This window comes from Sebastes umbrosus, chromosome 11 (genome assembly GCF_015220745.1).
Source record: "Sebastes umbrosus isolate fSebUmb1 chromosome 11, fSebUmb1.pri, whole genome shotgun sequence".
In the NCBI taxonomy this organism is placed as follows: domain Eukaryota; kingdom Metazoa; phylum Chordata; class Actinopteri; order Perciformes; family Sebastidae; genus Sebastes; species Sebastes umbrosus.
In genome coordinates this window covers 15,978,470-16,002,158 of record NC_051279.1, presented here as the reverse complement: position 1 = coordinate 16,002,158, position 23,689 = coordinate 15,978,470, and the positions used below count along the sequence as shown (strand labels likewise).

The window sequence follows — 23,689 nt, the reverse complement described above, 5'->3', positions numbered from 1 at the left end:
TCCATAATGTTTTTTTATATATTCTGTAGATGCAGAAAAGGCAGTAACTTTGTTAAAAAATAAGTGCTTATTTGTCATTAAACATTGATGGGGTTTTCTGTTCTCAGTCTATCGGTCAAATTCCCATGGAAAATGTTAGAATGCTATTGTAATCCCAAATACATTTTGTACAAATTCTTTCTTAAACTGTTGATGGTTGTCAATTCTTTTTGCTCTGAATCCTTTTGGCACTCTATTTTTGCCTCCCAGGCACATTGGTGTCACTGTGTACCGTGTACACACACTACTCACAGTGTATATGTAACATTAGAATTAAGAAATTATTGAACCATTATAAACAAACACACAAAAACAGCAGGAGAAAACATTTAATGAAGATGGTAATCATAATACATTTACATACATAATACAATTTGCAGTACATGCTTTCTTAAAGGGACTGTTTGTAACTTCTTACACGTATAAATCATTCCGGGTCGGTGTCCCATGCGCGCTCGCGTGTGGCTACGCTGTTCAGACGAGACTCCAACACAAACTACACGGAAGCACCAAAACCACAAAGTTATATCTAGTGAAACCCGTCGTGCAAAACAGTGTTGGCCGCAGTGGGAGACCGTAGCTTTGGTCTCCAGGGCCGGAGTCTTTGCTATACTCTGCTCCTCTGCCTACCTGCCTTCACTCAGCTCGCTCCACCTCACGTGCATTTGCGCACACTACACACTGCAGAAGAGTTAGTTTAGCTCTGAGAATATCTAGTGAATGTACAGTGGACGTTTGTGCTGAAATAACTACTGCAGCTCCTCCAGACCAACAGAGGTTTTCCGTGTCTTGTGAAGTGACGGGGCTCCGCAGCGAGAAACGTTATCGTCTCCGACCGGGTGCCGGTGTCTTCCCTGTTCCCTTCGACCGCGGCCGGAAGGCTGAAGCAGGAAAAGCCAACACTAGGATCAGCATTGATTCATGGAGAGACCTTCGTCTGGTCAGCTAACATTACTGCCAAGCAGCTGAAATATAGAGTGATATTGTGCTTTTAGCTGACGTGTGTCGCCTCACTGTTTTGACGGATTGTCTATCTAGAGCCAGCAAGCGCGAGCCCGACGCTGACTTTCGTTGACTTAACGGCCACAGGTGTCGCTGTTAACAAGCATTTCTGATTCTTACAAACAGTCCCTTTAATGGATACTGGTCAGATTTGTCATGAAACAAAAAAAAAAAGATGTTCATTGATGAATTTCCATTTATGTAAATTAACTTAAAATGAATGTATATAAAACTGAAATAAGAGACACATTTACCATGACTTTCAACAGACTTTAAATTTCAATCTAACCAGCATCTTTTAATTAACACATCCATGACCAGCACAACTTCCTGTGTTCTTCCTCCATTCATGACTCCGCCCACTGGTCCCACCTGGAATGTAGACCGGGTGGTTACTAGTGTTTTTAGTTCCTAGAGCCGGGACAACTAGCTTAGCTGTTAACAACCAAGTTAAACATAAATCTGTTTCATTACAAAGACTCTAACACTGAATCATGGGTATGTATTGCACGATTCATTTTTATCATTCAAGCAAACTTGTATTCGCAGAGACATTGTAGGATATTAGCTCCTAGTTCTATGGTCCAGCTAGAGAGCTAAAGCTAACGTGCAGAAAGAAACGACTGATAGCAGCTATTATTTACTGTATTTACTCTAAAACACTCAGGACGTACATGTTTAACACACTGTGTATGTAAAGTTACATCAGCCTGATATGTTTTGATTCTAACGTCGTTTGTTTAGCTTAAAGCTGACAGCAGCTAGACGGAAACGTGTATGAAGGAACACTGACGTGGCGTTACGCTGTAAAGAGTCAGGTGGCCAATCTGCTGATTCAATTCATTGATCACAGTTAATGTTACACCTGCAGTCTGCGTGCTGTTGTTCACCTATAAGTGTGTTTATATTAAATGTCTTTATTTATGATGAGGTCAAGAAGAGGAAAACTGCTCAGTTTAGTTACAGCTGAAGTGTCCTGTTCTCACAACTGTGTTTTCTAGTATATAACTGCACCATACTATTCTATCATGTTAAAGGTCCCATATCATGCTCATGTTCAGGTTCATACTTGTATTTTGTGTTTCTACTAGAACATGTTTACATGCTGTAATGTTAAAAAAAAAACTTTATTTTCCTCATACTGTCAGCCTGAATATACCTGTATTTACCCTCCGTCTGAAACGCTCCGTTTTAGCGCATTTTGACGGAATTGGGTTGTTAGACAACAGCTTTGGTCCATGTTTACTTCCTGTCAGCTGATGACATTCACATACACTGCAACCAGGAAATAAACTGGGACTCATTCAGAATGTTTACGTTTAAAATTGTGTCAAGGGTCTAAATATTGTATATTCGTGACATCACGAATGTACAGAAATCCTAACGGCTTGTTTCAAATGCAGAGTTTCTGAATACAGGCTGTGTGTGTTACCCTGTGGATTGAGTGTTATGATACTTTCACAATATTTATATAGGACTTAAAGGGACTGTTTGTAACTTTCAGAAATGCTTCTTAACAGCGACACCTGCGGCCGTGAAATCAACGAAAGTCAGCTTCGGGCTCTCGCTTGCTCGCTCTCAATATACCTGAACGAGCATCGCTCAAAAACAGTGAGGCGACACACGTCAGCTAAAACCACAATATCACTCTATATTTCAGCTGCTTGGCAGTAATGTTAGCTGACCAGACGAAGGTCTCTCCATGAACATGATTTAGATCTGATCCTAGTGTTGGCTTTTACTGCCTCAGCGCAGGGTGATGCAGCGGAGCTCTACAGCGTTTCTCCCAGCTCTCTCCGCCCGCAGCCGGAGAGAGCAGGGAGACACCGGCACCCGGTCGGTAACGAGACGATAACGTTACTAGCTGAGGAGCTCCGTCACTTCACAAGACACGGGAAACCTCTGTTGGTCTGGAGGAGCTGCAGCATTTATTTCTGCAAAAACGTCAACTGTACATTCACTAGATATTCTCAGAGCTACTAACTCTTCTGCAGTGTGGAGTGAGCGCGCGTTCACGTCTAGAGGTGGAGCGAGCTGAGAACGCGCGCGCTCTCTGAGCGAAGGCAGGCAGGCAGAGGAGGAAAGGCAGCGGCCACACGCGAACGCGCATATGCGAGCGCGCATGTGTGGCGACCCGCTACATTTATACGCTTAAAAAGTTACAAATAGTCCCTTTAAGCCTGCTTTATAATTTAAAAAACCCTGAAAATCTCACTTTTTTATAATATGGGACCTTTAAGACTAGCATTTCTATGATGCCTGGCCTTTGTGAAGGACTTCTGTGTTTGAGTTATACAATAACCACTTCCTTTGCCTTGTAGCAGCGAACACAGGCACCTCTCTAGTGCTGTCCAGTCTGCTGTCAGTGCTGGTATTTGCTGGGATGCAGATGTTCAGTAAGCAGCTGGGATCCACTGAGTGGCTCACCATCCTGGGAGGTTTCCTGGGCTCAGTCCTCTTCATCTGCTCCCTCACTGTATCCTATTGAACTGCTTCTATCTATGTTAATGCTGATCATTAAACTACATTCTTCTTTAGTATTTCATGATTTGTTTAGTTAGCTTTTTGTCAGTGAACATCCCATGCTGTCTCTTGTGTACACATTCACCCCATTTTCTGACCTTGTGACCTTGTTTCTTGTTAGCGTGTAAATGTACAGATACCACTGAGGAGTGTTCTACCTTAACTTTATTTACAGGCATTTAATAATTTGGAAAATCTGTTTTTTGGAAAGGGATTCCAAGCCAAGATATTCCCAGAGAGTAAGTACGGACTACACTGAAATCAAACTCCTGCTCTCAGTACACGTGTCCTTTCTCTTTCTTTCTTCCTTTTGAAGTTTAGTCTAACATTTCTCCTATGACTTGCCGAATCAAGCGTCGGCTCAGCTTACACGGAAACATCAGCATTCTTGATTATTAAAGCATATCTGAACATCACCATGCCAGCCTCTCCTAATAGGAGTTAACCCGTTTGATACACAGTTGGTCAGGGATTTAACATACCATCTTATAAGTATCGGTGCTTTGATATATCATTCCGGCTCTGTTCCTCACTTATTTTCTTCATTCTCTCAACTTCCAGTTCTGCTGTGCCTGTGCCTGTCACTGTTTGCCTCTGGTCTGGTACACCGTGTCTGCGTCACCACATGGTACGTTACGGTATATCTCTGCAAATCACAAATACCTGTGTGCAGTTGAGTTCATACAACGCAGTTAAAAGTAGTCTTTAAATGTATTTCATTCCACTGCTTTTTCTTTCTTTCTATTCCAGCCTGATATTCTCCCTCTTCGCTCTGTACTACATCAACAAAGTATCAGCCGCTCTCTACCAAGCAGCCGCCCCCGCAGTAACACCAGCCAAGGCTGCCAGCAAGGGCAAGAGGAAGAACTGATGAATCTGTTGGATCCCACTTGCATCCAGTGAATCAGTTAATATTACCCAGGTTCTGACACACAGCAGTTGTGTATTTTGTAATGTATTAAATCCATAACCCCTCGGTGTATTTCTGCAGGAAAGTGACCACAAATCAGTGACTACAAATTTGAAACCATTATAACATTATTTTTTTACATTGATCTTGAATTGAATAATAAAACAGCTGTCAACATTCCATTGATAACCTTTCCCTCAGCACTCGTTTTACACTGATTGCAAAGAGATTCAAACATCCAAACATGTATTCATCAGCACATCAGGTTGCTTTTTTTGTTTAATTCATTTTGTAATTAAACTCTTTAAAAGACTTTGAATGTGTTTTTATTCTGTCAAACCAGTTTGCCAATGTCAGTCTTATTTGTTCAGGTAGGTGTAGTGGTATACTAATATTGTGAGCTGAAATACTGTTAAAGAAAATGCAGGGGAGGGATAGAAACAGTAGCTTGTTTCTCTTCTTTTCCACCAACTGTGGTCAAAATAACCCCCTGACGATGTAACTAAACCATTCATGGTCCTCAGAAGTAGACTGGTTGTGGACTTATGCTGGTGTGTGGATGTGTGCAGGAATGTGACGACAGAGGACAGGAATGCTGCACAAAACTCTTACTAGGATGAATGGATTTAGACAAAAATATATATATGAAATCTGCACGCAGCATATGTTTTAGTCTTTAAAAGTAATTTTTTCCGTGAGAATGTTGTGGGTGTTTAGAGATGACGTTAACACTCAAGACCTCTGACAATGTGAACATGTAGTTACTTGTACGTAACGTCACTGTTTGCTTCAAAAAGGGGTGGGTGATGGTCGGTTATACTTATCTTGTCAAGGTGACACTTTTTGGGGGTGGTAAAAAAGTACCAGTAAGCCATGAGTTTTTATGTAAAAAAAAAAAAAAAAGAAAAAGTTTAATATTTGCTCTTTTATTTTTTTACTAGGCGATGGTAGACTAAAGGTTAGAAAAAAAGTACATGGACCTGCAGGATGAATGTGGATAGGGAAGATGAAATCACTGAGGTGGCCTGCAGCAAGGCTTTAACTTTCAACAGTTCAAGTGGAGCTGCTCAGTGGCCAAAAGATCAGGCTGTGTTTGTACTAGACAGCTTCCAGGTGTGACGGGAACAGGGTGTTCCTGACAAAGACAATCTTCCGTAGATAAACAATTAGGCTTTGTTTAATATAATTGCATCATTGTTACTGTTTACCTTACTTTAATCAGTGTCATCATTAATAAATGTCGTGTGAGTTGGCTGTTTGAAATCAGAGAGGTCCTGGAAACAAATGGAATTAAAATGATATTGTATGATTCATTATTTCTGACACAAAGCTGTGTATTTTTTTAAAAAAAGATAGGTATATATATCCAAGGGAAACATGTTATAGAAGAGCTGATCAGAAGAAGCCACCAGAGCCCAAAAGGCCATTTTGGTTGACAAAAGATTTTTCCTCAGGCCAGCCCTGACTTGTCCTCATCAGCAAGCCCCAGCATCATGTCAGAAGATGTGTGGCACTTATTCCACTGAATAGCGTCACTCTGCTGAACAGTTGCTACTTTGATTGTGATTCAAATTAGAACAACTTTGAATAACAGATTTTTCTTTGGCAGACTTTCCAGATGTGGAAGTTGGAACAACTAAAGATGACATCATCTTAAAACTCAAGAGGAAAAATGAATCTTTGAGCAGCTATTTAGGTATTAAAAGACAGTTGAAAGTTATGGATTAATCTCTGTATCTCTTGTAGTGACAGTCTAGTGGGAAGAAAACATGGGCAGGGATAGTATTTGCTCATAGCTTTTTCTATTTGCTCCTCTCCTTCTCTGTCTCTATATCCCTCCCATCACATTGGGCGTTGCCTAGCTGACTATAAAGTCTTGGTTAAACTTCTAGTGAGCCTCTGCACTCTTCCTTGAATCTCAAACTACAGTTCTTCTACTTTACGTCCTGGTAAGTTCATTATAATGACTTTAACTCTGCTTTCACTGTTTCTAAATTGGGCGAGTTTGGACAGAAACTGATACTTTATTATAAAGACTGAAGATTATTTATCTCAGTTGCTGTGTGTCGGTTTGAAGCTACATGCAAAAAGCTGTTTTTTGTCAAACTTGAGTGTGTTTTCGACAGGTTGGACGGGTGGGCTTTGAGCGTTGTTGGAGCATTACGCACGACTTTCCACCTCTGACAAGTAGCGGCTCGTCCTCTCTCTGTTATCTTCACTCTGAAGTTACTTCTGTCTTCATTGTCTAACGTTTATGTAGACTATAGGCCAACTCGTTATTTTTGGAACTCAACCAGAAAATGGTGAAATGGAAAAGGAAGGGAAAGGGAGAGTGGGAGGATTGAGATAAGGATTTGACTTTATGTGCCAGAAAATAATGTCTAATAGCCAAAGAATTTGCTTTGAGCGCCAGTAAGACCAACACCCACATCCTCACTCAACAATAGGTTAGTTTTGAATTGGTGGAAGAAGTATTCAGAGCTTTTTACTCAAGTAAAAGTAGCAATACTATTTTTTTTTAATTTTATTTATTTATTTATTTGCACATATATAAAACTGCACAAAATCCAGTCAATGAAAAAAAAACAAGAAATGTGTCAGGAGAGGTCAAGATATACAAAGGACCCCCCTTCCAAAAAAAAAGAATAACAAAAAAGGAAGAAAGATAATTTTTTTAAAATACAACAAAAGTTAAACAACAACAAGAAGTACACAAAATGTGCAAGAAAAAAACCTAACCAAACAGTGGAAAACAATCCAATAAAAACATTGAAATACATACAAAAAAACAGTACAGAAAAAAAAGAAAATATATATAAACATATCAAAAGATAATTAGGCATCATTAATTAAATGTGATGATAATTTCCTTTTAAAATGTTCTAAGGATAACAAGCTCTTGATAACATGTATTTTGGTGTTCCATATTTGTACACCACGATATCTACTATATTTCTACCAGTGTAGAAATACTCTTGCAAGTAACCCTGCATTCAAATTTTAACTTAAGTAAAAGTACAAAAGTTGCACCATAATATACTTAAAGTACCAAAAGTACTCATTATGATGAATGGCCCATTTCAGAATTGTGTTTGCTGTATTATCGAATTATAATTATTGATGCAAATACTTCAAAAATTTTACTTAAGTACAGTACTTGAGTAAATGTACTTTTGATACTTTACACCACTGAGCCTACTGCTTTATCCTTGTCCTTTAGGCCTACTTAAGTTGCTTAAGTTAATTCGGCAATGCCCCTGATGTCAGTTGCCCATACAGAGTTTAAGTTATACATTTTACAGAAGTAAAAGTTACAAAGTAGCCTAATAGAAAGTTCCATTTTACAGTTAATTCGTGCTTTAATGTTGTATGTTATTTGAGGTCCAAGCCTATTTCATATATTGTTTGGTAGTTGAAACTATAACAGAGCATCATGCTTATCTACATAGTATTCTGCTCAGTGACCGACATCAGCTGTCAGATAGGTATAGCAGAGAAGAAAGTGTATGTCTTGTAAATTTCTTGCCCAGACTTGTCTTTCTTCTTTTCAGCACCCACCTCTGCAACCATGACTGAGTTGGAGAGAGGCATGGAGTCCCTGATCAAAGTATTCCACAAATATGCCGAAGAAGACGGTGATAAAAAGTTCTTAAGCAAGAAGGAATTTAAAAAACTACTGGAGACCGAGTTACCCTCTTTCCTCAAAGTAAGACTCTTCTGCCTTCTGTCAAATCTAATCTCTATCCTCAGGGACCGGTCAATGTACACATAACTTATTGCTGTTACTTTAACTTTGCACCCTGAACTTGTCTCTCTTGCTAATGCTCTTTCAGACCCAGAAGGACCCAAAAGCTGTGGACAAAATCATGAAAGATTTGGACCAAAACAAAGATGATAAGTTGGACTTTGACGAGTTTCTTCCCCTCGTCGTCGGCCTGTCGATGGCCTGTGAGAAGTGTTACGCGCTCCATGAACAGAAGAAGGGCAAAAAGTGATGGGCAAATATTAGAGCAGAATAATGATTGTTTTTGAGTCAGATCATTTTGTAGCACAAATATGTGCCAAGTAAAACCTACATTTGTCAAGATTTCACTTTCTGTTTGTCTGATTACTCTTTAAGTGTGTCTTTTTTTTTTCTCTAATTCATAAGGCAGCTTCTAGTTGCATGGTTTCATACGCTCTGTGCCATCTATTACTTACGCACATATTGAACCATTAGAGTCGAGAGGAGTTCTGCCAGAAAAATACCTCAGAAAGTACAGAGGATATTGATGAGTTCACATCTGAAACGCATCATTTCACCCATAAATCCTCCTTGAATGTTCAACTGAGGCAGCAGTTTATATACAGTGAGGTAAATGGTTCAATGTGGGAATGTGCTGGTTATCAGGGTGCAGCACCACATGCCTGTATGTCTGAGCTAAGTGTTGGGGTTATGCCAAATACGCATGCTTAGAAGTGCTCACAAGATTTGGGGCTTGAAGATTTATGATTTATGGAGACAGTGGTGGTTTTTCATGTCTCTCTTTTTAGACGCTAAATCATTTGGCACTGGCAGATGTTTTATTAAGTATAAACGTAACGCCACCTGCACACAGAATTCCACAGAAAGTAGGAGAGGGTGCGGTTGGTTTGGATACTTTTGTATTGACACCAAACAACCTATAACTCACCGACTACTTGATCACTAATGAAAATAATTTGATCCCTGAACAGATACAGGTGTTTGCTAACAATTTATCAAGTTTTTTAGAGCCCAACTCAAATGTGAAAGGCACAATTTTGTTAAATGCACAAGGAGTGTATTTTCCCAAAATGTGGCCTCCTCAGGACGGTTGGGACACTTTGTTCTGGGCTAAAAAAAACATCATTTAAATTGAAAAAATTGCAGTCTAAATTTGAACACCTTATATTTACAATATCAGTTGTTCACACATTTCTTTGAGGAAAAAAAACAACATTTGTAAAATTAGTTTATTTTCATAAGTTACTGAGATAGGGAATTTGGAGGGGAAAAAAAGGGTTTCTGAGTGTCTGCCACTTGAGTAAACATTCACTTAGTGGGTCTTGTTCAGTTAAGAGAAGGCTTGTTTTTGTCTGCTTTTTGTGTGATTTGTAAGAAGGTAGGTACTACAAACAACACTGTCCCAGGGAGAGCAGACACGCTTTGGACTCCTGTGCTGGCTACCAGCTTTCCAACAATATGTTTTTTTGTATGTGGCATAATTCAAACCTTATGGTAGAAGACAAATAACAAAAGAGTCAAAACTTGTATAAAATGTGAGGACTAGTCAGAAGGTCTCCACTCCAACCGACCCCACTCTCTATATGTAGTGAAGTTTAAAAGGACATGGCACACTGCGGAGCATTAGGTCCAAAAAATGAAGTACATTTTCATTAGGCCCAAAGACGTGATATAAGCGAGATATCAAAAAACAGCAAGTGACTCTGCGTTCTTAATTTTCAAGGAAAGAATATTTCATAGCCTGTGGGCAATTGTTACAAAAGCCCTCTCTGTCTTTTCAGCCTCATTCTTGGGATAGTTGTCATTCACCAGCAGAGAGATCTTGCTGTGACAAAAGGACACACAAACCCTCAAACGCATGACGGAGGGGAAGAAACACACTTTTAATGCTGTAAAAGTTATACAGAATATTTCAAAGTCAGTGCTGAATCCAATGTGTGAACAATTAGGCCAGAAGGCTGCAGGTGTGTGTGAAAAATATAGTAGGAAGAGCACAGGTGTTACTATCTCATCAACCACAGCTCGGCTGTTTGTGACAATGATTCCTGATGTGACTGCAGAGAGGCTGAGTGGACTGGTTATAGTGGAACGGAGAGGCTGAGTGGACTGGTTATAGTGGAACGGAGAGGCTGAGTGGACTGGTTATAGTGGGACGGAGAGGCTGAGTGGACTGGTTATAGTGGGACAGAGAGGCTGAGTGGACTGGTTGTAGTGGGACAGAGAGGCTGAGCGGACTGGTTATAGTTGGACAGAGAGGTTGAGTGGACTGGTTATAGTGGGACGGAGAGGCTGAGTGGACTGGTTGTAGTGGGACAGAGAGGCTGAGCGGACTGGTTATAGTTGGACAGAGAGGTTGAGTCGACTGGTTATAGTGGGACAGAGAGGCTGAGTGAACTGGTTAGAAACAACAAACTAAAAAATAATAAAAAAATAAACCTAATGTGCACTTTACAAACGATTCTTTTCTCACACACCATGAACATTTTTTAACGTCAGTATGAGGACTGGTTATAGTGGGACGGAGAGGCTGAGTGGACTGGTTTGCAGTGCACAAGACCCTCAAAGTGAAGTTCAGACAGGTGAGTACAATACCAAAGTCATTTATTTTTTGGTAAAGGAGGTTGCGCTGGGATTCACGGTGGAGTGCTAGACCCAAAATCCAATAAGCATATCAATGTGATAGGGTAGCACATCCCAGATTTCAAAATCAGGGAAGACAAAATACCAGCATTTCACTTGTTTGGCTCACATCATAAATGAGTTGAAATGAAAATAAATGAGTTTAGTACTCTTTCAATCCCTGGTAATTTATCGTAAGCATTGTTTTTCTCCAATGAACAGTGGTTGCCATACATTCTCATCTCAGTCAAGTACTGAACATAAGAGGTAACGTTGAAAATTGGTTATTTGGTCCTTTAAACAAGAGGTCATGTGTTGTCTTTAATTCACCACTAGATGTCACAAAACTCTTTTTAAACAAAAACATTTGCGGTTCACTCAGGAATTCCTCCACTGGTTTCTTTCCAGTACCACCCCCTTTAGTGAGGAAACTGCTATTTTATGAAAGTATGTTGCTGGTTTCAGTGAGGGTGTGTTAGAACAGATTTTAACATGTGAATATAAAATGTACTCTCTTTGTTATGTCCCGACAAAGCACATCAGTTGAATGGAGATTATACACAAAAACTATTGTGTTACAGAGTCTGGCGTGTTGTAGATGTACTGGTGTTAGTGTGGTGTTGATGATGCAGGAGTCGTGATAAACACATGATTGTTGTGCAACTGAGCAGCTGGACAGAGCAGCCAGCTGTTTGATTGTTCCTACGAGAAGAGTTAACCGACAATTTGTATTTTCTGAGTGGAACATTTTGCCCACTCCTTTGTAAGGTTATAATTACTTGCAAAATATACAATACACAAAACATGACTATAAGAATACCTTTTACCTTCTTTGGACTTGTGTTTGTGCATACAACAATGTAGAGAAACCTGTAACCCACACCCATAGATTTTAGGAAAATTGACAAGGAAATTTCTTCCATTGCTGTGTGACAAGACTTTTATGTCAAGAAGTTGCTTTACCACTTCTTTGCTGTTTCACATAGACAGGCGTGGCTTACCTTTTTGCTTTACTGTTGGATTATAGTGATTATGAAGAACACAGCCACATCAACATATAGATTATATTAAATACATCTTTAAAAACTGTCTTTAAAACATTTACATCTGAGACTGGATGGTAAAACAAGTATTGAGAAGGGAGTTCAAAGCTATTTCCATTTAATTTTCCATTATTTTCTAATACGTTTTCATGGTGCAGACTGCAGAGGTACCGAACCTCTCCAGCAGCGAACCTGTAACTCATCCCCCAGCCAGCAGAGTGAGGACAGATGAACTTTTTTTGTAATTAACACCACACGATCCTTCGTCTCTATTTTCTTTTCCTCCCCTGCAAGGAGAATCCGATCTCATTCAATAAGTGAAAGTAATGAGGCCAAAGAGGCTGGTGCTGAACAGTTTGAACTGAAAAAGACTTGGCAGGGGGCAACAGAGGGGAAGGGGAAGGAAATGCTCCCTTTCTGCTGCCTTGGAACAGACGAGTGGAAAATGGAGGTTGAGTTACATAACAGGGGAGTGACTTGCGTCAGAATCAACAAACAGCTAAGACACTCCCACTGACATACTGGAGACTCATGTTCAGCAGACTTGTGACTGCTGCTGGTGTTATTTAGTTTAACTAAAGTAGGACATTTACAGTTACACTTAACTATAGTAAAATATTCCATTTGTGTCCATTGTGATCCCTGATGATGGTAGAAGTAACTATTCAGCCGCCACAGATTTTTATGTGTATTATATTATAAACCAGGTTTAAGTGCTATATAAATACCCTGAAAGTATCAAAATGCTCAATCCACTGAGTAATCCACACAGCCCGTATTCAGAAACTGTGCCTATGAAACAAGCCGTCAGGATTTCTGTCCATTTGTGATGTCACAAATCTACATATTTAGACCATTTCACAGAACAATATGGGACCTTTAAGTTAGAAACATGCATTTGAAGGTATATGCAACTTTATTCCAATACTGAACTTCTTAAAACTGGCACTCCAAAAATACAGCTTCCTTTTTTTTTAAGATTTTAACATTGTGATGATAGCTACAGTAGCATGGAGGATTGTTTTACTGATCACTGCCCATATTTGCAAAACTTCTTGAGGGTTGCCAAAAGGAAATTGAATTAATATAGAACATTAGCAAAACTCTTGGGCAAAAAAGGATAGACCAGACGCTCATGCAGACATAGAGACAAATTACTTATGAACAAACAAACACACACACACACACACACACACACAGCCGTGTATACATCTTTCTTTGTGAGGACACTCATTGACATAATGCATTCCCTAGCTCCTTACCCTAACCTCAAGCTGGGGACACACCAACCCGACATCAGGGAACTGGCGGCGACGCAGGCCGCCTCTTGCGTAGTCTCACGTCGCTTTTGTCTTGGCTGACAATTTGCACCCGAACACAGCACAAAGACCTACAGCCAACGGCCAGTCAGCACGGACGTTCTGCGCCTGCATGAGAGGAAACAACTCTCCACACCAGCAGGTCACGGTAGTCTGTATTCATCATCCAAAAAAGGAAACCGGAAGACAGAGGACTGCGGATATACAAGCCGTTGTTATGATACGTACATGAAACAAAGCGACGTTTGCCGAACCATTTTCACACCACTCTCACTCACCACTTAGCTTCTTTCCAGATGGCAATGTCGATGTGAAACCCTCACAACTAAATGCCTGACCCCAACCCTTACCCTTATCCTAACCTGAGCCTAATTCTAACCTGAACCTGAAAACCAAGTCTGAACCCTCAAACAGGCCTTTGAAAGTCTGTCCGAAAGTGAAGACCGCCCAAAATATCCTCACTTTCCAAAAATGTCCTCACTCTGAAGGTCTAAAACTCAAATTGGTCCTCACAAAGATACAGTAGCTGTACGAGTAAACACACACACACACACACATAGCTATGACTTACCACATAGCTCACCACTTTGGGCCGGGATGAATCCCACTCACTGTAACTTTCCATTAACTCTCTGACGTGTTTTCTCCAGAAGGCTAGGCTGAGCAGCTCCTCTATGAAGAGCCTCATCTTCTACTCCAACTGTTCACACACGCACACAATGTCCACAAGGGTAATGTTCTCTATAGCTACCACACAAACATAAACACTGTCTTTAGTTAATGTTTTCTTTATTATGGCACAGCTCTCATGAAGCTGAGTGGAAAAGGGGGACATTTCTAATGCATGAATCACTGCTAGTGTGTTTGCACAAGCTCGTATGTGTGTGTGTGTGTGTGTGTGTGTGTGTGTGTGTGTGTGTGTGTGTGTGCCGGTCAACTCTTTAAGAGGAGGCTTCCCCCTCAGTCTGACAACAGTCTCACCTGGGACAGCTGGTAAAACGGACGTGATCTCTCTTCACCCGGGGAACGTGACCTCTATATAAGGTGAGTACTGATGAAAAGCAAAACGTCGGGGAAGGCAGGAAGGAAAGGAAATAGCAGCATTTAATTCAGATGCTGAGCATGAAAGATGCTTGAGGGTAAAATCATAGCGTTTATGAAAGCTTCTTTTCAGTGCTGAGCATTTGTCAACCACCTTATTGTGTTGATTTTTAACTTTTACATCATATGCTCATGTCTAATATTAGTCTTACAACTAGGGCTGTCAAACTTAACGCAATAGTAATCTGTTAATGCAAATTTGTTTTAAAGGCCCTCATTTCTTTAACACAGTAAAGAAAACTTGCAGTTTTAGGTTGTAGTGGGCTCAGTTTTAAAGCTAGAGTGAAGATACTGGCATCATTTGAAACTAGAAAACCTAAGGAATCCATATGGCAATGATGTTATACTAGCTTATTACATGGCTGTGTTGAATACTCAATTCTGATTGGTCAATCACGTGGTTCTGCGGTCTGTAATTTCTTTATAACAGACCGTGGCTATGTTTAGCAGACCGTTGCTATGTAAAGCAGACCGTTGCTATGGACGCAGCTCTGGTGTCTGACTCTGCCGGACTGTTTTTGTGTCAAAATATTGATTTCTTAAGTAACTAGTTGTGTAAAAAGCGGGATAATGTACAGCTAGCGGGTTATTGTTGTGAAAGAATCCCCTTCTGGGCGATGAGAGACCCCTCCGCGAAGCGGCAATGCCCTGCTGGGGATTCTTTCACAACAATGACCGGCTCGCTGTACATTATCCCTTACTTGTCGCAAAGAAGGCTAAATAACGCTCCAAACTTGTGCTAAATTTTGTCGAGGAAAAACTGGCATGGCCATTTTCAAAGGGGTCCCTTGACCTCTGACCTCCAGATATGAATGAAAATGGGTTCTATTGGTACCCACGAGTCTCCCCTTTACAGACTTGTCCACTTTTTGATACATGATCACATGCAGTTTGGGGCAAGTCATAGTCAAGTCAGCACACTGACACACTGACAGCTGTTGTTGCCTGTTGGGCTGCAGTTTGCCATGTTATGATTTGAGCATTTTTTTTATGCTAAATGCAGTACCTGTGAGGGTTACTGGACAATATTTGTCAATGTTTTGTGCTGTTAATTGATTTTCAATAATAAATATATACATACATTTGCATAAAGCAAGCATATTTGCCCACTCCCATGTTGATAAGTGTATTACATGTTTTAATAGATAAAAAAATGTGATTAATTTGCGATTAATCGATTAAATAAAATATTTTAATCGATCAACAGCCCTACATACAACACGTCTCAACTGACTACTATCATGATGTTTCATAAGATTTGACAATAGAGTCTACATAAATGTGTTTTCCAGTATGTTTTAAAAGTATTTCCTCCTTACTCTCTGTTAATTATACTCCAGCTACAGCCATGGCTCGTTTGGACTTGGTCATCACAAACATTGTGGATGTATTTATGGACTATGCTGATGATGAAGGCAAGAAACAGCAGCTAAACAAAGAAGAGCTCAAGAAGATGCTGGAGCAGGAAATACAAAGTCCTGAGTTAAAAGTAAGAGACTCAACTCACTCACTTTACAAAACATGCACCGCTATTCAATAAATAGATGCATTACCCTGCTTCTTCTTCACCACTCAGGTGTGCTGTTGTACATTTACGATGCTGTAATTTAACTGTAAGAATGTGTTCTTCAGGGTCATATCAATGCAGATGACATCGGGGAAGCCATGGAGATGCTGGATAAAAACCACGATGGCGAGGTCAACTTCCGAGAGTTCTGTCGGTGTGTGAGTGTCCTGGCCAAATGCTACTACCACAAGAAGATAGGCAAGGGCGGCAAGAGATGCAAGGGCAAAGAACAAGAAGGTGAACAAGAAGACTGAAGAACAACCCCTTAAAATGTATGTAACACCGTAATATTTAAAAATATTTAATACACAGGACATTCACAGTATGTGTATGTGACCCTGAAAACAGATGATGCTAGTATTAGACCATTTGCACATCCATCATGAAACTTAAGTTTGTTATTTGTGTTTTAAACTTGCATGCAAAATGTGATATTCACTGCGTTCGTACCTCTGTCATCTGGTTTTCGAAGAACTTTCCAATCGATATCTACTGAAAAATAAATAAAAGCAATGAAGTCTGATTTGTTGTTGGCTTCCTCACTGGTTTATCGCAATCACTGCACATGTAGTTGATAGGTATCTGTTGTCACTGCTGTGGGAGGAAACAAGCATAGGTTCATCAAACATTCAACGGACATCCCCTGCTATGTTCTCCAGTGCACATATCACTGTCAGTGCTTCCTCAATGGAAGTGTCTGCTCTAATCTTTCCAATACTGACTGAAATCTCCCACAGGTTTAAACTTAGACTGAAAGTCATTGAAAATATCGAGCGTTCTCTCTGTCTGTCTTTCTCTCTTTCGATGTATTTGTGTCAAATCACATTTATATTGTCAAACCCCTCAATGCACAGTGGAGCTTATCATTTATTATAAACAAAACACATATTTCTCCATTAATTTTGTTGTTGTCCAATAATCCCCTCAGAAGTTTGATTAGCACTAGTCTCGGGCTGTCAAAGTTAACAAATAATAACGTGTTAACGCAAATTAGTTTGAATGCCACTAATTACTTTAACGCATTAAAGCAACTTACGATTTTTAGGTTGCATTGGGTTTAAAGCTAGAATGAAGATACTGGCATCATATGAAACTAGAGAAACTTAAGGAATCCATTGGTACCAACCATGTCATACTAGCTTGTTGTTTAACGCTCCAAACTTACAATAAATCTTGGCGAGGAAAAACTGGCATGACCACTTTCAAAGGGGTCCCTTGACCTCTGACCTCCAGATATGTGAATGAAAATGGGTTCCATTGATACCCACAAGTCTCCCCTTTACAGACATGCCCACTTTATGATAATCACATGCAGTTTGGGTCAAGTCATAGTAAAGTCAGCACACTGACACACTGACAGCTGTTGTTGCCTGTTGGGCTGCAGTTTGCCATGTTATGATTTGAGCAATTATATTATGCTAAATGCAGTACCTGTGAGGGTTTCTGGACAATATTTGTCATTGCTTTGTGTTGTTAATTGATTTCTAATGATAAATATACATTTGCATAAAGTAAGCATATTTTCCCACTCCTATGTTGATAAGAGTATTAAATACCTGACAAATCTCCCTTTAAGGTACATTTTGAATTGATAAAAAATGTGCGTTTAATTTGCAATAAATCTCGACATTTGACCTAATTACCACAACAACAGTCCCAACAAGAATAGCAATATGTCCATACCACTTTTAATATAAATTTATATTCGATTTTGCTTAATTTCAAGTGGATTTTCATCCACTCCACAAAGTGTTAACTCCCTCACACTCCTGCTTGTCTAGAACCAAATATGCATTGCTAGTGGTTCACCTTTGCTTCCCTGTGAGGCACTTATGATTGGCTGAGTAACCCGTCTGTCCACAAATACTTGTGTTTAATGTGGTTGTGTGAGAAAATAGTTAAGCAGTCAGAACAGGTATTGCAGGTTTACCATTAGTGTCCAACAAATGTCAACAACAGCTTAAAGTACACAGATAGGATTTAAGTTTTAATATTGAATTTGTTGCAAGATCGACTTCATAGTGTAAACCTCTTGGTCCTTTATATGGTTAGCCTACAAAAGGATGGATGTCTGCATGGATGACAACAATTAATACTGCATCTTGCACTTTTTTACATATGTGATTGTGACAAAAGTAAATGCCTTAATATGTCTAGCATCTAATTTATCAACCTAAAGTCATGACAAATGTTTTAGTTATATAGTTCACAGGTTTATATGTGTATGCTGCTAAGAATATATTCTAAACCTGCGTATAAACGTTTGTGTTTAGAAGCTTTGAGTAGCCACAGAGACTAAAGTAACACTGGAGGAAATTCCGTGACTCCATGATGTTATATTTTTATGGAGAAAGACCAATTTGTGTCCTCACCACTTCCTGAATCAGAGTCACACCCGTTGTGCGCCAATGATATTATATACAACATTCTCCCTGCTGCCTGCCAGGTGGAGCAAGTGTATTGAAATACTATACGTAGAACAGAATCAAACTTTAGTAAATGTAAGGACTCTCAAGTTTTAGATTAATAATAATGCTGCCAGTTTACAGACAATATTTTATCATTTCTGTTGCATGTGTCAGACTTCTTTACCCACAAACTCCCTCCCTCCATAAGTTGCTGAGGAGAACGCCTCCTTTTATAAGAGCAGACACACGATGTCTGACACATGTCTGTACATATAATAAATAAACACACATGGTGATTCATGGACTGGAAATCTCCCCACAAACCAGCTTCACCGCTCCTTTTGTGCCACAAAATATGTATCGTTGCTCAGAAGGTGGATTTAGTTTGTGTTGTCTAATGTTTGGATTTAAGGTGGAATCTAAGGTGGGGTAATCCTTCTTTTTACTGAGGAGCTGCAAGGTGGAGCCTATTGTGGAGAAAATATGTGAAATCTATGGTCAATAATGAAGTATATAACCTTTAAGTTTTACAAGGGACCAAAACCTTACTAAAACATGGATACACATGTCATTTAATTGAGAGTAATCTCTATCTTCTTCAGTATTAATCATATGTATTTGTGGAGTAGAATAGGGATTACGGTTCATTTACAAAACTTTTGGTTTAGCTTTGCTTCTGTGACCATTGATTTTTGGGTTCTTTTTGGACTACATTAATTAGTAATAATATATGTACATAAAAATATGTTGCCTTTTTGTATCTTGAAACTTACCATTTTGGGGCTGAGATAACTCACTGTATAGCTTTCAGATATGTTCTCCGCAATAGGCTCCACCTTGCAGATCTTCATACTCCAACTGCTGTAATCCCAAACTCTTCACACATCAATGTAACACACATGCATACACATAAAAGCAATATCAGTGAATGCAAAACAATACAAACATAAATCTACAACAATGAATGTTTTATTGATACAGTAGGGGAGAGTGGGGTGAGTTGAGACAATTTTTATTTCAGGCATCTTTAGTGACAGCATGACAGTAATGTCTCCAACTTAACATATTTCAGGATGTCGTGCATCCTTGGGAATATTCACTTTGGATCGAAAATAAACAGTTTTCAAAATATGGCTTTCAAAAATAAAGTTGTACCTTGGCTCAACTTGAATTTGCCTTAACAGTATAGCCTCATATTGTAACTTCCTAAAGCACCAACACACGTGTGAGATCAAACTTGTCTGTAATTGTTCAGACACAAAAATAACGACTCCTTGAACATAAAAAAATCACTTTGAGTGGCAAAAAAACTGTTTTTGGACCTAAATGTGCTTACCATTTGTCATATGGGCCTCTCTCCAACCCAGGATCAGTAAAATGGACGACTCTTCAAAAACGTGTGGTCACGTTACCAATTTTATCTACGGTTGCCTAGAAACAAAGGGTGGGTCCACTTCCCCACAGGCTCAAATCACCCTGCTCACCCCTACGGTAAAAAAAGACCGGTGAAGCTGGTTTGTAGGGAGTAGGCTAGCAGTACACTAGTCACCGCATGCATGTTTGTTCACAGGTGTCAGATATTGTCTGACTGCTCTTATAAAAGGAGGCTTCCCCTTCAGTCCGACATCAGTCTCCTCTAGGACCAAGCTGCTGACACAGACGTGATCTCTCTTCGCCTGGTGAACGTGAAAAACTACGGTGAGTCCTGATGGAAAGCAACATATGGAGGGAGTACGTTTTGTGGAGGGAAATATAATAGCTGTAATGTGTCCAGATACTGAGCATGACGAATACAGAAAAGTTTGACACATCAGAAATGACAAAACATTAGCATTAATTATTAATCTAAACTAAATTAGTTCCTTTCATTTACTAAGATTTTATAATGTCCTGTTGCAAGTACAAGTAGCTCTGTGCATTTGAAATCCTCCATAGTGTTGAGTTTGAACTTCTGACTCTTACATTGTTAGCTTTCATAAACTTTGGTCTAATAGCATATCGAATTTAACAACACCAAGATACTTCGCAAGACATGGAAACATCTTGGCAACAACTGTTCTGTTCATCCTCTATGTTTCAAAAGCATTAACTGCTGTGTTTCTTTTAATATGTCCAGCTACAACTATGGCTCGTATGGAACAAACCATCAACAACCTTGTGGAGATGTTTATGGAGTATGCTAGTGATGATGGCGTTCTAAGCAAGGACGAGTTCATGAAGCTCATGGAGACAGAAATTGAAGACCCCGAGATGAAAGTAAGACACTCAACACACTCACATGACAATTTACATTCACTTGTTATCCTGCTTCTTATTCACCACTCGGATGCATTTCATGTTAACTGTGATGGTATGTTCTCCAGGAAAAGCTCAATGAAGCTGCCATAAACAAGATCTTGAAGAAGAAGGATAGGAAGCACGACGGACAGCTCCACTTTGGAGAGTTCGTTATGTGTGTGTCTTTCATGATCAAACGTCACTACAACAAAAAGGGAGGCAAGGGGCAAGAAGATGAAGATGAAACACCAGAAGCTACATAATGTGACTTTCAATTGTTTTTCGAAGTAGTGTAACCTCATTACTGGCTGAGAATAAATAAAAATGAGTTTAAATCAATGTGGGTGTCTTCATCTGTTTATTTTACTGTCACTTGCATAGTAGTTTTCAATGTCATTGCTGTGGATGGAAACAATTAAGCAATTATTGATGGAAGTCCCCCCGCAAGTTTGGCTGATATCAACATTATTATATTACATTTTGCATCCTTTTTTCCCCCAGTAAGAGTCATCACAACTCCCTTTCAAACTCTCTCTTTCTTTCTTTCCCATCTATTTGTGTCGAACCGATTATCCATGCCTATTTGCATCTATTTGTTTGAAAGCACCGCCTTTATGAATCTGTCAGCCAGTTCACGCTGAATACACAGAATGCTCCTGCTCTGATGTCTGTGTGAAACAAAGGCATGAAGTAAAGCCAACTCCTTTTCTCCTTTTCAGTCAATACACTTATCAACATGGGAGTGGGCAAATATGCTTGCTTTATGCAAATGTATGCATATATTTATCATTGGAAATCAATTAACAACACAAAACATTGACAAATATTGTCCAGAAACCCTCACAGGTACTGCATTAACAAAATGCTCAAATCATAACATGGCAAACTGCAGCCCAACAGGCAACAACAGCTGTCAGTGTGTCAGTGTGCTGACTTGACTATGACTTGCCCCAAACTGCATGTGATTATCATAAAGTGGGCATGTCTGTACAGGGGAGACTCGTGGATACTCATAGTACCTATTTTCATTCACATATACTGAGGTCAGAGGTCAAGGGACCCCTTTGAAAATGGCCAAGCCAGTTTTTCCTCGCCAAAATGTATTGTAATTTTGGAGCGTTATTTAGCCTCCTTCGCAACAAGTTAGCTTGACATAGTACCGATAGAGTCCTGAGGTTTTCTAGTTTCATATGATGCCAGTATCTTCACTCTAGCTTTAAAACTGAGCCAACTCCTTTTCTGCTTCTTAGTCAGAAAGAACCTCTTTTGAAACACCAAAGGGTCAGAGCTGGCCATATTTTCAGAGAAATTTTATTTTATCCATTAATTAATAAACTATTAGAGTCAGTTGGGTTCGCTGTTGTCCCTTCAAATGACGGTAATGTGTCCATATCACTTTTCTGATGACATAAAGTTGTAAGTTAACTCCCTTGCATTCCTGTCTGTCTGGAAACAAACATACATTTCTATTGGCTCTCCTTTGCCATGCTCCCGCCTCCCTGCGAGCCACTTGTGATTGGCTGAGAGACCTGTCTGTCCACAAAATGTGCCTGTCGCACATTAAATACACATAATAGAAAGAAATTAGACCGTTTAACCCCGACATCGAATTTATCAACCTGCATGACAAATGTTTTAGTTATACAGTTCTCAAGTGTGTGTACACAACTAAGAATATATTCTAAACCGGCGTAGAAAAGTTTGTATTTAGAAGCTTTGAGTAGCCACAGAGTGTAAAGTAACACTGGAAGAAATTCAGCGATTCAGTGATGTTATATTTTTATGGAGAAGGACCGATGAATCTCCTGCAATTTGTGTCCTCACCACTTCCTAAGAGTCACACCCATTGCTCGCCCATGTTTATTAAACACTGCATTCTCCCTGCTGCCTGCCAGGTGGAGCAAGTGCATTGAAATACTGTATATACTGTAAGAGGTGAGCATCTGCTAGCACTTTGTTGGCCATAAAAGCCTGTCCTGTTCTGTCATGTACTGTGAATATGTTTCGAAACTGAAATGTGGAGGGTTTCCATAAACTTTCAAACAGAATACTTCACGTTTTGACATAATCCTTGAAAATTCTGCTTTGTCATCTATTGTTGATTTTAGATGGTGTCATTTGTAATCCCCATTTAGGACTTCTATCTTTGTGTCATAATTACAGGTCTAAACACATATATAATTGAAAAGTTTGATTTACAAAGAAAGACATCTTGCATTTTGTTTCTTTTCAATTGCTCATAATTGAAAAAGTAGGTTTTATTTACACACACCATTAATGTGAACAAACATCAACAACATCAGAAAACATTAAAAACTCAGTTTCCGTTGTTATTTCACATATTAAAGACCTCTTAATCAATTAGAAATTGAGAGTAGGATTCAAAATCAACTTTATGGGCCAGGTAACCCTGCCGTCAACCTGTCAACCGAGCAACCTGTCCGTCCACAAAAAACCTGCTGCAGGCAGTGATCCTCTGTGTAGTGTTCACCTTGCTTTTTTGTTGTACTGTGGTAGTCATTGACTGCGTAACCCACACACAAAGAAAACTCTGTTAGGTCGATGACGTTGGAGTTTTGCATCTATTTGTTTGAAAGCATCGCCTTCATGAATCCGTCAGCCAGTTCAAGCTGAATAAACAGAATGCAAATGCTCTGATGTCTGTGTAAAACAAAGGCATGATGTAAAGCCAACTCCTTTTCTCCTTCTCAGTCAGAAAGAACCACTTTTGAAACATGATGTAATCCTCAACCCCTCAATGCACAGTGGATTTATTGTTTAATATATATTAGGAACAAAACACAGAAGGCAGACGTAAAACTCGACATAATCATGAGACATTTTATTTTATCCATACATTAATCAAGTTTGCTGTTATTTGCCTCTTATCCCTTCAAACAACTGGAATGTGTCCATATCACTGATCTGATGACATAAGAAATCCACAACGTGTTAACTCGCTCACACTCCAGCAGACTCAGGTTGCTGCTGCAGGCTGTAACAAGAAACGATTATATAATATATATAGTGCTACACCTGTTGGCGTGAGACCAACAATCATGTCAGCACATCTGTCAGCACACTATTGGCTATAAAAGCATCCTGCTTTCAAACTACTGTAAGTTAAAATGTGCTC

The 23,689-nt window shown here is 39.5% G+C and overlaps 5 protein-coding genes across 8 annotated transcripts in view; all 5 read left to right on the top strand.

Moving 5' to 3' along the window:
* Positions 1-203, top strand: part of LOC119496451 (transmembrane protein 107-like) — a 3,253-nt gene extending 3,050 nt beyond the window's left edge. For both annotated transcript variants that reach the window (XM_037783737.1, XM_037783736.1), the window contains exon 5: positions 1-203. This exon is cut by the window's left edge and continues 268 nt beyond it. The gene's annotated coding sequence lies outside the window, so the exon portion shown is untranslated.
* Positions 204-1,379: 1,176 nt separating this feature from the next.
* Positions 1,380-4,787, top strand: krtcap2 (keratinocyte associated protein 2). Of its 2 annotated transcripts, none has more exons than XM_037785453.1 (5): positions 1,380-1,539; positions 3,363-3,517; positions 3,740-3,803; positions 4,126-4,192; positions 4,315-4,787. In XM_037785453.1, the coding sequence occupies exons 1-5, from the start codon at positions 1,536-1,538 to the stop codon at positions 4,433-4,435; spliced, it is 411 nt and encodes a 136-aa protein (XP_037641381.1). In that variant the 5' UTR covers positions 1,380-1,535; the 3' UTR covers positions 4,436-4,787. The 2 variants fall into 2 exon arrangements, with proteins under 2 accessions (XP_037641381.1, XP_037641382.1); XM_037785454.1 differs by having other exon boundaries at positions 1,392-1,539; positions 3,366-3,517.
* A 1,489-nt stretch (positions 4,788-6,276) lies between these two features.
* Positions 6,277-8,564, top strand: LOC119497373 (protein S100-A1-like). The gene is made up of 3 exons (XM_037785455.1): positions 6,277-6,423; positions 8,026-8,180; positions 8,308-8,564. The coding sequence occupies exons 2-3, from the start codon at positions 8,043-8,045 to the stop codon at positions 8,467-8,469; spliced, it is 300 nt and encodes a 99-aa protein (XP_037641383.1). The 5' UTR covers positions 6,277-6,423; positions 8,026-8,042; the 3' UTR covers positions 8,470-8,564.
* A 5,544-nt stretch (positions 8,565-14,108) lies between these two features.
* s100w (S100 calcium binding protein W) lies at positions 14,109-16,391 on the top strand. The gene is made up of 3 exons (XM_037783896.1): positions 14,109-14,244; positions 15,642-15,790; positions 15,934-16,391. Exons 2-3 carry the CDS (start codon positions 15,650-15,652, stop codon positions 16,120-16,122), a joined length of 330 nt encoding a protein of 109 aa, XP_037639824.1. The 5' UTR covers positions 14,109-14,244; positions 15,642-15,649; the 3' UTR covers positions 16,123-16,391.
* Positions 16,392-18,688: 2,297 nt separating this feature from the next.
* LOC119497239 (protein S100-A9-like) lies at positions 18,689-20,892 on the top strand. 2 transcript variants are annotated; one of them, XM_037785202.1, is made up of 3 exons: positions 18,689-18,700; positions 20,393-20,532; positions 20,640-20,892. In XM_037785202.1, the coding sequence occupies exons 2-3, from the start codon at positions 20,401-20,403 to the stop codon at positions 20,814-20,816; spliced, it is 309 nt and encodes a 102-aa protein (XP_037641130.1). In that variant the 5' UTR covers positions 18,689-18,700; positions 20,393-20,400; the 3' UTR covers positions 20,817-20,892. The 2 variants fall into 2 exon arrangements, with proteins under 2 accessions (XP_037641130.1, XP_037641129.1); XM_037785201.1 differs by lacking the exon at positions 18,689-18,700 and adding an exon at positions 19,815-19,974.
* The last annotated feature ends 2,797 nt before the right edge of the window (positions 20,893-23,689 follow it).

What these genes read in the sequence shown, in the direction of transcription:
- krtcap2 (XM_037785453.1), top strand. An exon ending in TCTTCATCTGCTCCCTCACT is followed by an intron (nt 3,518 to 3,739) that starts GTATCCTATTGA and finishes CTTTATTTACAG; the next exon opens with GCATTTAATAATTTGGAAAA. An exon ending in CGTGTCTGCGTCACCACATG is followed by an intron (nt 4,193 to 4,314) that starts GTACGTTACGGT and finishes TTTCTATTCCAG; the next exon opens with CCTGATATTCTCCCTCTTCG.
- LOC119497373 (XM_037785455.1), top strand. Translation starts at nt 8,043, where the DNA reads ATGACTGAGTTGGAGAGAGGCATGGAGTCCCTGATCAAAGTATTCCAC. An exon ending in AGTTACCCTCTTTCCTCAAA is followed by an intron (nt 8,181 to 8,307) that starts GTAAGACTCTTC and finishes ATGCTCTTTCAG; the next exon opens with ACCCAGAAGGACCCAAAAGC.
- s100w (XM_037783896.1), top strand. Translation starts at nt 15,650, where the DNA reads ATGGCTCGTTTGGACTTGGTCATCACAAACATTGTGGATGTATTTATG. An exon ending in TACAAAGTCCTGAGTTAAAA is followed by an intron (nt 15,791 to 15,933) that starts GTAAGAGACTCA and finishes TGTGTTCTTCAG; the next exon opens with GGTCATATCAATGCAGATGA.
- LOC119497239 (XM_037785202.1), top strand. Translation starts at nt 20,401, where the DNA reads ATGGCTCGTATGGAACAAACCATCAACAACCTTGTGGAGATGTTTATG. An exon ending in TTGAAGACCCCGAGATGAAA is followed by an intron (nt 20,533 to 20,639) that starts GTAAGACACTCA and finishes TATGTTCTCCAG; the next exon opens with GAAAAGCTCAATGAAGCTGC.